The sequence below is a fragment of the Piliocolobus tephrosceles genome, chromosome 20 (assembly GCF_002776525.5).
Source record: "Piliocolobus tephrosceles isolate RC106 chromosome 20, ASM277652v3, whole genome shotgun sequence".
Taxonomy (NCBI): Eukaryota; Metazoa; Chordata; class Mammalia; order Primates; family Cercopithecidae; genus Piliocolobus; species Piliocolobus tephrosceles.
In genome coordinates this window covers 41,541,436-41,555,397 of record NC_045453.1, presented here as the reverse complement: position 1 = coordinate 41,555,397, position 13,962 = coordinate 41,541,436, and the positions used below count along the sequence as shown (strand labels likewise).

General features: G+C 36.3%; 1 protein-coding gene across 6 annotated transcripts in view; it reads right to left on the bottom strand.

Moving 5' to 3' along the window:
* The window catches only part of RALGAPA2 (Ral GTPase activating protein catalytic subunit alpha 2), a 323,453-nt gene that overhangs the window by 190,152 nt on the left and 119,339 nt on the right, over window positions 1–13,962 (bottom strand). For all 6 annotated transcript variants that reach the window (XM_023217753.2, XM_023217754.2, XM_023217757.1 and 3 more), the window contains 4 exons: window positions 13,536–13,673; window positions 11,643–11,740; window positions 6,943–7,033; window positions 5,109–5,285 (listed from right to left, as the gene is read on the bottom strand). In XM_023217753.2, coding sequence (XP_023073521.1) covers window positions 5,109–5,285; window positions 6,943–7,033; window positions 11,643–11,740; window positions 13,536–13,673 — 504 coding nt within the window. The remainder of the gene's footprint in view (window positions 1–5,108; window positions 5,286–6,942; window positions 7,034–11,642; window positions 11,741–13,535; window positions 13,674–13,962) is intronic.

Here is a 13,962-nt window from a genome sequence, read left to right as displayed (position 1 = left end):
CACCGGAGCTTTGCTTGAGTAACCGCTCTAAGTACATGTAGACAGGTACCTCATCATCACCTGCACCTCTTTGCAACCTGCCAACGAATATGCCCTTACTTATGAAAGAATCCCACATAGCAAATCTGCTTAAATACTGCTTTACACTCAGAAAAACTCATGCTTTGATGATAAAATCCTAGGCAACATCCTCCATAAAATTATCAAGGTATGCTGACTTCTTTAGGAGTTTCTGAGATGCCTGTATGAGTTTCCTCAGTATTACTATGAACAAAAATGTTAATAAGTTGAAATGTTTTACCCAAAATTATTCTGCTGGTAGCATAAATAACAGAACAGATGCTGACATTTTACATGTAGAGGGTTCCTCAGTGAAGGAGCACTTAATTAAAAATGGGGATTTGGGAGACTTCAGAAAATTTCATGTTCACCCTAAAAATACCCAATATTTAGTTTATTTTATTTTCATTAGCAACCTAGTATGCTAGCCTACCATCTTTTTATTACTACTTAAAGCTATAACTTAAAATTTTTTTATTAAAGTGAAAACTCTTACAAGCATAATTGTATCGTCTCTCTCCAAACACATAAATAATGTTTACAAAGAGATCTAAAAGTTTAGAACTCTGCAAATATAGAAAGGATTTCAGCCACAAAATAAGTCTTGGTAGTTGGCAAAATAAGCATTTATGGCCGAATGGTGATTTTATATGGCTGCGATTTTATATAAGCTTGGCACAGTGTTAAAGAAACGTAGTCTCAGTCTCTGAAAACAAATTTTCCTTTTGATTTGAAATCTAAACATAAAAAACAAACTCAAAGGCCTGAGTGAAACAACTTAATTCTAGCGGCAGAAATTTCAGGCCTGGCCTGGATGTCAATGATCAAGTGGAGACGCAGCAAGGTGGCATCCCATTCCCACCAGTGCAGCCTGGCTCTCCTCTCCTTCTTCCTCTCCCTTTCAAGGATGTCCACTGTTCACTGCAAAGATTTTAGAAGGTGAGCTACCAGTGCCCTAGTAGCTATCATTATTATTTTTCTTTCTAATATTTCATGACTTCTAAACACATCAAAGTCTGGTGAAAATGCCAAAAATATAGGTGATGACAGAGAATGCTGACAAAGCATTCTTGGAAAAACAATTTTAGTGGCAGGTAACAGGAGATGTAATTCGTATTCACAGCTATAACTAAAAGCAGAAGTGGTAAAAAGATTTCTGTAATGTTTGGATGCAAGACTGTGATAAACACACTAAATAAAAGAGATTTTGAAATTGTCTTATATATTATTTCTAAAAAACTAAAATTTAATTGCTCTTTTCAGCTATATAAAACAACAGCTTGCAGCTTAAAGTGTATTTGTTCACTGATTCAAGTATTTATTGAATGCTTCTCTCCTGTCCTGCACTATTCCGGGAAGCAAGAATCAGCTGTGCAGACAGCAGATAACAGGCCTCCCCTTCCTGGAGTCTGCATTCCAGTAGAGAAAGACCTTGGAACCTCCCAACTAAACCAAGATGCTGGATAACATTTCTCACCAAACCTTACCTTAAAACTTATCACTGAGCTAACAAGAACATGGAAAGGAAAGAGCATCAAAGCTGGTTTTTTCCCTTTGTGGTTCTGCTAAACCACAGAATTCTTAAAAGTTTATCTGGTAATAGAGTTTTCATTTTGCTGAGGTTGAATTACTAACACTTTTCTTATGGTTAGCTTTTTTTTTAAAAAAAAAATCATAGACCCTTTTAAAAAAGATGTTTTCTTCCAAGTTTTTCAATTTTCCTTTTCACATTTATGTATTTTATCCCTCTGAAACTGACTTTGGACATGGTATGAGGTAGGAATTCTATTTCATTTTTTTCCATATGGCTAAGTACCTATCCCACAGAAATTTGTTGAACAATACATTGTTTCCTTGTCAGCCCTGACAAGCCACATATATCATATATCATGATTCCATATCTGTGTGCACTCAGCTCTATATTTTACCTTCTGTTCCATCCATCTATTTGTCTATCTCTATGATTACAACTTTAAGTAAATTTCATAGAATTTATTACATTATCTGTGACTATTAGGATAAATGTTGTGTCTTCTGTCCTTTTTGTAAGCACTTAAAAACTATAGTGGCTTATGACCTATTCATCTTTTTATTTCTCATAGCATCTAAATCAGTATTTTAGACTATAAGCTTATCTGTTAAACAAGGGATGAGGTAAATGACAATACTGATTCTTAGCTGTAGACTCATAAATGTCCTCCTCCCCTGACTATTTCAACAAAACTAAATGTATGTATGTGTTAACTATATTTTCTTATTTTCTGTTTTCTCAATGCTCCGGCATTAGGGCCTCACTGATCAGGGAAGGATTGCCACTTCCAGGGTTAGCTAATTCGTAGAGATAGAAGTCTATTCACCAGGCAGCAGGTCTTTCATATTCAAACCTATCAATTCAAAATTCAGACCCTCCAACTACCTCCTTTCTCCAGTTCTCACATACTAAGTCAATATCCTCTGCCCTGTCATCCCAGGACTGGGTGGGTACCAGGCAACTAGAAATAGCCCGTATGCTCCAGAGCCCACTGAAGTCATTCATACTAGCAATCCTAAATCTGCATACCCTGCCTTGCCTTGCTATTTTCATAGAAATGACACAAAAGCATGTTGCCCCATTTTGTTCCTTCTGCCTCCTGGTACTTCCCTGCATGACCCCTGTTTCCAGGATCTCTGAGTAGAAAATTCTTCCTCCATGACAATCACTTCTATGTCTGTATGTCTTACCACATATGATTAAAACAAATCCCAGGTAAACTGTAAGACAATGCACAGTAAATTTAGCTGTTATTTTCAGCAAACCTAATTTAAGTGAGAAAGCAAATATAAAAGTAAACTGTTAGTTTGCCAGTGATGAAGGAATTTAAGATTTTGGAGGCAGTTTATTATTCTAAGCATTTGATAACTGGTAGGATTATTCAACAAGAAACAAAGATATACTCAAATTGTTTCTCAAAATGTCCTAAAAATCAGGCTCATATGAGTTTTAGTTTGAACATTTATGAAGAAATTGTTCTCTTAAGAACAGAAAGTTAAATTCAGAATTGTGATAATCCTTAAACCTTCTCACATTACAGTTTGTCCTTTTCACAGATGACAAGGTGAACTATTGAACTGCATGTACTGATTCTCTGTATTAGTATTTCAAAGAAGAGCTAAGTATTTGGAGGAGTTAATCACAAACATGGAGTACATCATATAACATTACCTCACAGAGGTTTATTAAATTGAGCTGTCCAATACATAACCTGAAATGGGATCAAAACTAATCTTTCCAAAGAACAGACAAAAGAAGTAATCACCTAATTTTCTTCCCTTTCAATAAAAATAATTAAAACTAGTCCATGTTTAAGTAAATTCAACCTACTGAAGCTTCAGTTTTGCCTCCTATAGTATCACGATGATGAGTTTCTCTTGGATAATCTGTAAGGATTCTCAAGTAGGTCAAAGGGTTTTACAGTAATTTTAATTTTAACAGGAACACAGTGTAAAGGAGTAGACACAGCACTGCATATTGAGTTAAAACACTTTGAAAGTCAGTTTCATCTCTGGAACTCACACTCCAGCTTGATAACAATTTCCCTGGGTCTCAATTTCCCCATCTCTAAAACAGACATGATAAGCTTGGCCTGCTTCCCATACAGAATCAAAGAGAACGCCTCAAAATTCTTTGTAAATGTTAAATCCCATATCAATGAATAGTATTATTAGTCATTATTAGTCTATAAAGAATTTTATTGAATACCACCTTTATATGTTACTTTTATGAAGTTTTAATGATATTCTATCAAGAATTTCCCAAATATCAGAGATGTTGGTTAAATTTTACAACACAGTGAAAACTAATTTGCTTGGTTTGAAAAAAATCCATTTAAGGTAAAATTATAGCCTTTATGTTAATCATTTTAAAATATATTTTGGCATTTTAATAACACTCTTTACTTACCATGTTACTTTGTGGTGGTCGTTTTCATACATGGTATCTGTGTGTGAACATGAACGTGCAGCTACAAAAGTCTTGGCTCTGGTCAGCCTTTCCCGCGCTGATTCCTCAGAGCACGAGTCTCTCCTAACACTCCATAAAACAAAGCAAAACCAAACCTAGCTCCTCCATGGTCTCCCCGTTCTCATCAGACTGGTCATACAGGTGAGGGAACTTAGCCTTTGAGGTTCACTTACCCAGTGTCACACTGTGTGTGTGTGTAGCTACAACTGCAGACTGCTCCACACACACTATTTTGTGCACCTGACTTAGATGTTCACTCATTTCTTCTTCCAACAACCTTTAAAAAGTAGGGGTTATTATCCCAAATTTAAAGACAAAGAAATAGAAGGACAGAGATTAAATAACTAGCTCAAGGTCACCCAGCAATTCCTCAGAAGTGCCTGGAAGCCGACCCAGAAAGTTTGGCTCTGAAGTCAAACCATCTGAGATTTAAAAAGTTGCAAAAAATACAGAGTATGAAGTCATTATTTTTAAAGTTTAGAAATAAAACTAAATGATATATTGCTTGACACGCATGGTAAAACTATAAAGAAATCAAGGAAATTATTATAAAAACAAATTTGAGCTAGGGTCCCAGAATAATGGGAGAATGGGAGGGACTTGAGAAAGACCTCTAGGAGACCTCACTGGCTTGGGTGCCATGCTAGTTTTTAAGCTGGGTAGTAGACTCACTCGTGTTTACTTCATTACGGTTTCCCGTAACTTACATACTGTATATGTTACAACTTACATTTTATGTACCAAACACTTTATTTAAAAATTTAAAAAAATTAATCAATAAGCTATCTAAACTCCTTGACTTATCCTGGATTTATAACATATATGAGTTGGAAAAATCACTCTTTTTTCTAGAGTAGAACAATTCAGTCAGGGATGGTAAAGGCTTAACATGAATACCATCACTTTCTCCTACGGTGGACAGTGGTCAGGAGCATGGTACACTTCCTCCTACAACTGTTTCAGAACCCTCTGTATACAGGACTCCAAGGATTCACAACTGATCTCCTAGCTGTTTGCACTAGTGCCTCTTTTCCAAAATGCAATTTACCTGTTAAATTCGAAGCATCAGTGGGACTCAGTTGTAACCAATGACGAGCATCCGCATCAGCCACAACATCTGTGTGAGTATTCAGCTCTGGGTCTTCCTCACAGGTCTGCCATGGCCCCATGGACAGCTCCGCCTCATTGATACAGCCCAGAGCTGTGTCACTGTTGGTACTTTCACCTGGTACAATGGAAGAACCAAAGTTTAAGATAAAAAGTAGCTGAAAATCAGAATGTTCACAATTACTCATATGAAAGTAACCAAACAGCAGACACAGCAGGAATCATTCAGGTTCTTTGGCAGAACCTGCAGAACTTGAGAGGAGCTCATAAAGTGCCCATGTGGTCAAGAAAATTAATCTTCCAAATACAGGAGATAAATATCCATTATGAACACCACTATGTATCATTCAAGTGGCACTCTTCAATGTGTCTTCATTCAGTGCCCCCTATACCCAAACTACACCAAGTCCTAAACTGTGCTGGGACTTACAAAATGAGGGTGGTTGGAGGAAGAAGATAATAACTGATCCACCACAAATGCAAGCTTACTCTACTGGGTAGAAGAGTCTAAAGATGCTGTATGCTCCAAGCCTGATGGGTAGACGTAGACCTAGGGCGACTCATTCAGGGTCATTTGGGGATATAGTGTCCCAATACAACAGATTTTTCTAGAACAGAAATTCTCCCCTTTAAACGTTAATAAGTTCTAATTTGTCATAATATAATAAGGCTGGGCTATGAAGATGTATAGAACTATTTAGTCTGACATAAAATGAACCTAGACAGTTCTGCTTCTCAAAGCCTCCTGTCTACTTCATAACAACTTTATGCATCTACATCTCTGTCTGCTCACCCTTATGGCTGCTCTCTGGATCTGCTCCTAACAGTCCCTTACCCTTGCTGCTTCTAATCTGCTGTCCTCTATTTACCCACAAAGAACTGAAAGTTGTCTCAGTAACCAGGTGACCAATGGTGGTACCAAACTTCATCTCCCAAAGGGCTCTAAGCCAGCAGAGTGAAGGTAGAACTCCTCTGCACCCATCAAGAACTGTTCTGAACTTGAGACATTGTTTACTATGCTACTCTGGCACTTGACTTCAGGAAAGCGGAGTACTAAGGCTGTGTTTTACAGTATATGATAATATGTCTCAGGATTCCAACCTCATTTCATTTCAAAGTATTTATCCCATTAACTTCAATGTACTTCTGATGCTTTTTGCTTCTAGCCTCTGGGAACTTTCTGGGGAAGATAATTTTTCTCTCTGGTCTATCTGCTCACTCGTGCCATCAGCCTCTGATGTACTACTCTCCTGGAGAAAGGTCCAGGGGTAGAAAGACAGGCCTCTCAAGATACAGGTGAGTAGAACTGTTTTATTGTACGTATGGATGAACCTTTTGTCAATCCTGGGATTCCAGGAATAACAAGGTTCCATTTCACAACCATCTCTCTCAAATTGACAAGCTATTACTCAAGTTAGAAGGTAAAAAGTGGGAAGATGGCTTGAGCCCGGTCGTTTGAAACCAGCCTGGGCAACATGGTGAAACCTCATCTCTATAAAAAAAAAAAAACAGAAAAATTAGCCGAGTGCATTGGCATGTGTCTGTAGTCCCAGCTACTTAGGAGGCTTGGGTGGGAGGATCACCTGAGCCTGGGGAGGTTAAGGCTGCAGTGAGCCAGGATTGTGCCAGAGCACTCCAGCCTGGGCGAAAGAGTGAGACTGTGTCAATAATAATAATAATAATAATAATAATAATAATAATAATAATAAAATGTGAAAAGAAAATAGAACATATCAACTCTGTAGTCAGAGGAACAGACATTTCCTGGAACTTACTCTTCTGTCTTTCCCTACATTTTCCTTGTGTCTGCTGCAAATCATCTTTCAAATCCAATTCAGCAGGGCTGCTGCTTCTTCGAACTAAGATCTTCAGACAAAAAGAAATATTGCATTTACTACAGGAAAGTTTTCATTTTTATAACACTTAAGTTTCTAGCCCAAATTTCTAAAGAAAAAGAAACGAACAATAATAATAGCTAAATAAATTGATGTTTTCCATTTGAAGGATATGTTTTCACAAATTACTATATTTAACTTTATGTTACTCAAGATCTGAAACTTTTATTTATATCCTCTACTTTGTCAACTTACATCCAATTAAACTGATCTAAGAAGGAATTCCAAATTATATGGAAGAAATTTCTTTTAAAGTTCTATTTGTTCTTCTGGTCAAGCACACATATATAGTGAACAGAATGCTCTAGGAAGGCATAAGTTATGCGCACAAATGGTAAGTGTGCTGGTAGGGAAGGCGCAAACTCCATCCAGAGCTCTAAAGGTTCATTCAGTGTCTTCCTAGTTAAGTGTGCCACAAACTCTCCTGAGCATTGCTTAACCTTGTATTAAACTCACAGGATTAAAAAAAATCAGGAGGCAATCTGTATCCTCTAAAAACTTATAATTTGCTTGGAGAGACAAAACATACAGAAATTACACAAAATAATTATAATGTATATAAGCAAAATAAGCAAATAAACGGTCTCTGAAAGGTATACAGAATAAACTGTTGCCTTAATTGGCTCAATTTTATAGGAGAGCTGTTCAAGATGGCAATGGACATGAAGTGGTAAAGGGAAGACAGAAGGGGATTCAAGGCAGGAAGTACTGGGTGGTAATCAGCAAGTTCTATGTACAGGAAGAGATGCTGGTTATATCAGGCCATGCAGGGCAGCCTGGTGAAGAAGGACAAAAATAAGAAGACATGCAGACCTTCTAAAAAGACACAGCTGCCTGTGGGCCTGGAACCTTAGGTTTAAGTGGGGAACAAGATGTAGAGTTAAAAAAAGGAATGCACCACAAATGTTGACCATGGCAAAACTGGAAAAAAAATTAAAAGAAAAAATAATTATTAAGCTAAAAAAAAGAAGCAGGCTATGAATAAAATATTTAGAAGATTTAGAGGATTAACACTATATGATAAAATTATTATACAGCCTTAAAGAAGAATGATATATCTAGTGTGTATATCTAGACGGTGTATCTAGAGGGTATATGTATCTAGTGATACATATCTAGAGGGTATATATATCCTCTAGCCATAGAAACAGATCCTACATAAAACTTTAGTTGCAATTTGGGGCTCCAAGGAAGTAAAAGAAAATTCCAACAAATCTACCTTCAACCCTTAAAAGTGAGCAGAAACCAGGGCAGTGAAATGTGGCTACTGCAAGAGTAAATCCAATAGTACCACTGCCAGTGGCAAGAGAACCAAGACTCCAGGATTAAAGTAGCACTCCCCATGTGGTGCAAGAAACAAATGCAAACATGCTGTTGAAATGTCATCAATTTAGAAATCCACATTTTCTGCAGATTAAGATCAGCCAGCTAGGAACTCATAATAAAACATCATCAAACACTACAGAAAATAAATCACCATGTATAAGAGTCTCAGAAACAACAAATATCAGGTTTAGATCCCCCAAGGATTTCAGAAAATCAGATAAAAAATTCAGAATTGCAATTTGTAAACATTTTAAAGGAATAAAAGTTGGGAATCACAAAAACGAATAAGCAACAAAAGATTATTAGAAATTACAAGATATGCTTGAAAAGTATAAACGTGAACTGTCAGAAACAAAAGGCATAACTGCTCAACTAAAAAACTCAATGGAAGTATTAAACAACAGAGTAAAGATACAGTTACTGAACTGATGAAAGACAGAGTTGATAAAATTATCCAGAAAACACTGAGCCAATGAGAATGGAAAATATAAAAATCATTTAAGAGACGAGGAAGACAGAATGGGAAAGTCTAATATATTTCCACCCAGAATTCCAGAAGGAAAGCAAAGAGAGAATATAAAAGAGGCAATATTTGCATTTCCTTTTTTTTTTTGAGATGGAGTCTCGCTCCGCCTCCCGGGCTGGAGTGCAGTGGCCAGATCTCAGCTCACTGCAAGCTCCGCCTCTCGGGTTTACGCCATTCTCCTGCCTCAGCCTCCCGAGTAGCTGGGACTACAGGCGCCCGCCACCTCGCCCGGCTAGTTTTTTTTTTTTTTTTGTATTTTTTAGTAGAGATGGGGTTTCACCATGTTAGCCAGGATGGTCTCGATCTCCTGACCTCGTGATCCGCCCGTCTCGGCCTCCCAAAGTGCTGGGATTAAAGGCTTGAGCCACCGCGCCCGGTCTTCTTTTTTTTTTTTTTTTAACCCCAGTGTCCCATGTAACAGGTGGAGATACCACTGAAACAATGAGGAAGAAATGAGACAATATATGCAGAAATGTCACCAAGAATTTTCCAGAAATGACAGAAGAGGAGCACTTGCAGATGCATGGCACACAGCATATACCAAAAAGAACAAACAGATGAACCCAAAAGATTCCTGCACCTAAATATACTATAGTGAAATGGAAGGAAAAGGACAAAAAATGAACAAAAACAGCAAGGAACAATAACTAGACAGGACCGGATGGACAGAAGACTTCTCAGCAACAATGAAAGACAAAAGATTATAGAAAAATAACTTCCGTTAGAAGGAAAAGGGAGAAAGAGGTGGGAAAACTACATTAACTGAGATGTTGTGCTGTCTGAAAGACAAAGTAACCAAGAATCAAGATAAACACCAAAAGGAGGCCTTACATATCTCGGAAATAGCATATATGAAAGAGAGGTGGCATTTCAGATCAATAAAGAAAAATGAATTCAATAAATAGGACCTGACACAAGTAGTTACCTATGCAGAAAAAAAATGAAATTGGATCCCTACCTCCCTCCATAAACAGGAATCAATTCCAAACGGATAAAAGACTTAAATTTGTAGAGCAAACCTGAAACATTTATAAATATAAGGTAATATTTTTATTCCTGTCTAGTTGAGACTTTTAAAAAATTCCATAAGACCCCAACAATAACAATGATAATAGAGAATATCAAAATGAAGAACTTCTGTTCATCAAAAGATACCATAGAGAAAGTAAAAATATAAACCATATATTGGAAGAAGATATTTGCTACAACATAAACAAAATAGGATCAGTACTCAGACTGTACAAAGAACTAGTAAATATAAATAAAGAGAAAAAGACAAACAATAGAAAAACAACCGAAGACATCATCAGGCATTTCACAGACGAAACAAAAATGGCCAATAAACACATAGGAAGATTTTTAACCTTATTAGTAGTCTAAGAAATACAAAATAAGACATCTTATTTTCACCCAGTTGACCAACAAAAATGAAAAAATCTGATAATAGAACGTGTTGGCAAGAATGCAGATTAATGGGAGCTCTACACAATGCTGGCAAAAATATAAGTGATGCAATCACTTTAGAGAACAGGGGTTATCTTGTAAAGAAGAACATTCTTTTATTCTATAATTCATTAATTCTGTTCCTAGATAGCCATCATAGAGAAAACATTAAACATGCAGATACTGAAACACATACAAGAATGTACGTGGCTACAGTTTTCATAAAAACAAAAAGCTGGAAACAATCTAAATGTCAACCAACAAGAGAATGAAAAAATAAATTGTGGTCTACTTACAGTGGAATAACACATCACAGAAAACTTGATGAACTATTTATTGCTACATGGCACAACGTGAATAAATCTTAAAAATATGTAACTGAGTAAACAAAGCAACAATACTTTATTAAAAAATTCAAAAGTAAGGAAAACTAAAGAATATCCTGTTTAGAGATACATACTTATATAGCAAAACTATACAGCAAGGCGAGGGGATGATGAACACAAAGCCAAGATAAGGCCACTGTCTGAGGGGAGACAGCAGAGAGAAGGAACAAGAAAGGAGCGTAGAAGCCAAAATGATCTGAAGCTGATGGTGGGTTTCCGGGTATTTATGTCATTGTTGAAAACAGAATATACAGATGTAAACTGGTACATGCCCTTTTTAAAAATAAAGAAAAAAGAAACTTAACATGGGTTATTGTCCAGTGGGAGGGGAGCAAGGAGAGGCCCTCCCTTTTTTATTGTGTATCTTTCTGTGATGTTTGAGTTTTCAAAGAATTTATGCTACATTAAAAAAAATGAATGGGGTTAGCTACATGAATGAGTTATGGGCTTATGTTTTAATTTTTTTCTTTATACTTGATACATATTCACATAAATGCCATTTTATTTTATTTTTTTAAAGAAACCTAACATCTTTGTGAATACTCACTGATTCTAGTAACTCATGTCAGGTGGAGGCTACCTAAACAGATATCAGGAATGGGGAATCTGAAACGCAGGTTTAGCAGGCAAAGGTAACTGCTTAAAAATATATAGTGCCATACACAGACCAGGTGTTGAACTCCATTTTCATGTTAATTTTTTTCCTATTTTTGTAATGTGACTGTAATTTTACATAGAAAGCAAGCAAAATCTTAAAAGATCTCAACATCATTTGGGCCTATAAACTGTCTAAACAGAAAAAATATTTTAATTATCACTGCCACCAATAAATTTACTTACTGAGCACTAATTAATGTTTATCTTTAATGACAAACTGAAATGGTTTGAAAATATCTTACCGTTATTCCTTCATGTTCTCTCTTCACATGTCCTTTATTCTCTTGAATAGGCTGAGGCTCTGAAGAACTCAAATTCTGTGTGTTTTCTGCCTTTTGACCTAGAAATGGTGGGGCAGGGGGGTAGCGGAAATAGGTAGAAGGAATGTTTCAGATAATAAAACTGGAAAATGATTTTATATATAGGTAACTATTAAATTTAAACATTCTAAGATATGTAAAAACAGGAGTTATGGACCTGGCAAAACAGCAGCCTATGGGTCAAGCCCACACTTTAGACCTGGTCTCTGGCCCACAGAGAGCTATGAAGAGAGTGGATTGATTACTGTTCACTGTGGCCAACAGGTTCACTTAGTGCATTTATGTTTGCACAGGGAAGGGCAACAAAACCCTTCCTGGGGTCTTGGGGAAGGTATCTCAGGGAGGGGCCTGTGTTGGCCAGGTGAACCAACAGGAAGAAGAGAGCAGGAAGGTGTCTCAGTATTGCTTGAGAATAAAGATTGACGAGAGCACAAATAACCAGTTTCAGTAATAAAAAAGGGGATATCACCACAAAGCCTGAAAACACTAAAGCTGATCATAAGAGGATTTTATGAATTATCTGGGACCAATAAATTTGAAAAAAAAATGAATAACTTTCTAGAAAAACATAATTTATCAAAGTCAAAACAAGAAAAGGAAAATCTAAATCGTCCTATAACTATTTTAACTTTTAAAATTGAACTTGACACATAAAAATTGTATTAATGTAATGTATATAACATGTTGTTTTGAAATGTGTGTATACACTGTGCAACGGCTAAATTAAGCTAATTAACATGTATCACATACTTTTTTGTGGCGAGAACACTAAAACTACTCAGCAATTTTCAAGAATACAATACACTGTTACAAATTATAGTCACCATATTGTACAACAGACCTCTTGAACTTATTCCTCCTCCATAATTGAAATTTTCTTAAAATTTAAATGATAATTTAAAACATTCCTACAAGAAAAATCCAGGCAACTGGTAGTTTCTACCAAATATGTATGAAAAAAAATAATAGTCTTATACAAAACCTTTCAAAAATCTTTCAGATAATACATTTTCTGAAGCTTTTTCTGTATTTTCTTATTTCCAGAGGATTTCTAAGAGAGAATAATTCTCTACTCATCTGATGAGACTAGCATGACCTTGACATTAAAAGATATGAGATAACTTGTTGATACGTAGGGTTGATTTCTTAATTAATTCATGACACCAAAACAGAGTAACTATGTCCACTAGACACACTTTAAGCACACTCTTTCACTGACAAATCTATTATCCACTGTTTACAGGTCAAACCATCTGTCTCCTTGCTTTCCACACCCTGTTGCTGCTGCAAGTTGTTGGTGAAACCGTGTAGATTAATGCTATTAAAAGTTATTATTTTCAACCTCAGCAGAGTCGGTAAGCTGCTAATAAACTTTTTCGCAAGTCTGGTCAGCTTTCCATTCTCATTTTCAACTTTAACGGCTCTTCTCACAGCCCTTTCCCTACGTCCCTGCCCCCATCCTGCCTCCCTGCCTTCTATAATACCTCATTTGATGCCCTAACTTGACTTCATGTTGTAACAGTCTCTGTCTTCCTTCTACTCCAGCCACTTGGACTCCTGTCTAGTCCTCAAACATGCCAACCTTTAAAAATGTGGGTATATACATCTACACACAGACACATATGAATAATTTAGATAAACATGTTTAAATAGTGCAAATATTTCATTGACATAAATCACATCCTTCCAAATTAAAAAGGTAATTCCCTTGAAATAAATATATTTAGAATACACGTACAAAGCAATACTATATGCAGCTTTTATTCCTCTGCCAGAATCTATAGTTCTGTATTAATTACTGAATACACCACGTACCCTGAGAAGAATCTGAGCACAGCGGCTCAGGGATGTCAGAGGTGCTACTGCTCCGAAGGACCTGCTGCTGCTGTCCCACCGTGAGATAGACAGATCCAGCTGCAGATGCATTTTCTGACTGTTGACACTCCTCCACTTCTGTGAGCATTAACACAAAACATGCAAGGTTACAGTTCAAGATTTTAAAAAACACATTCACCACTTAAAACAACCGATTTAAAAAATAAAGTTTCAAATGCTTTTCACAAATAACTTACAGTCAGATAACCTGCATTTATACCATCAAGTTTCCTACACTTACTAACCCCTAATATTCTACTCCAAGAATACATTTTCCACTTAAGTTCTATAAAGTCTTTTATTTTTCAATCAAAGTAAAGGAAAAAAGCCACAATAATAAGTTAAGAACTGTAAAAGTGATTTGGAA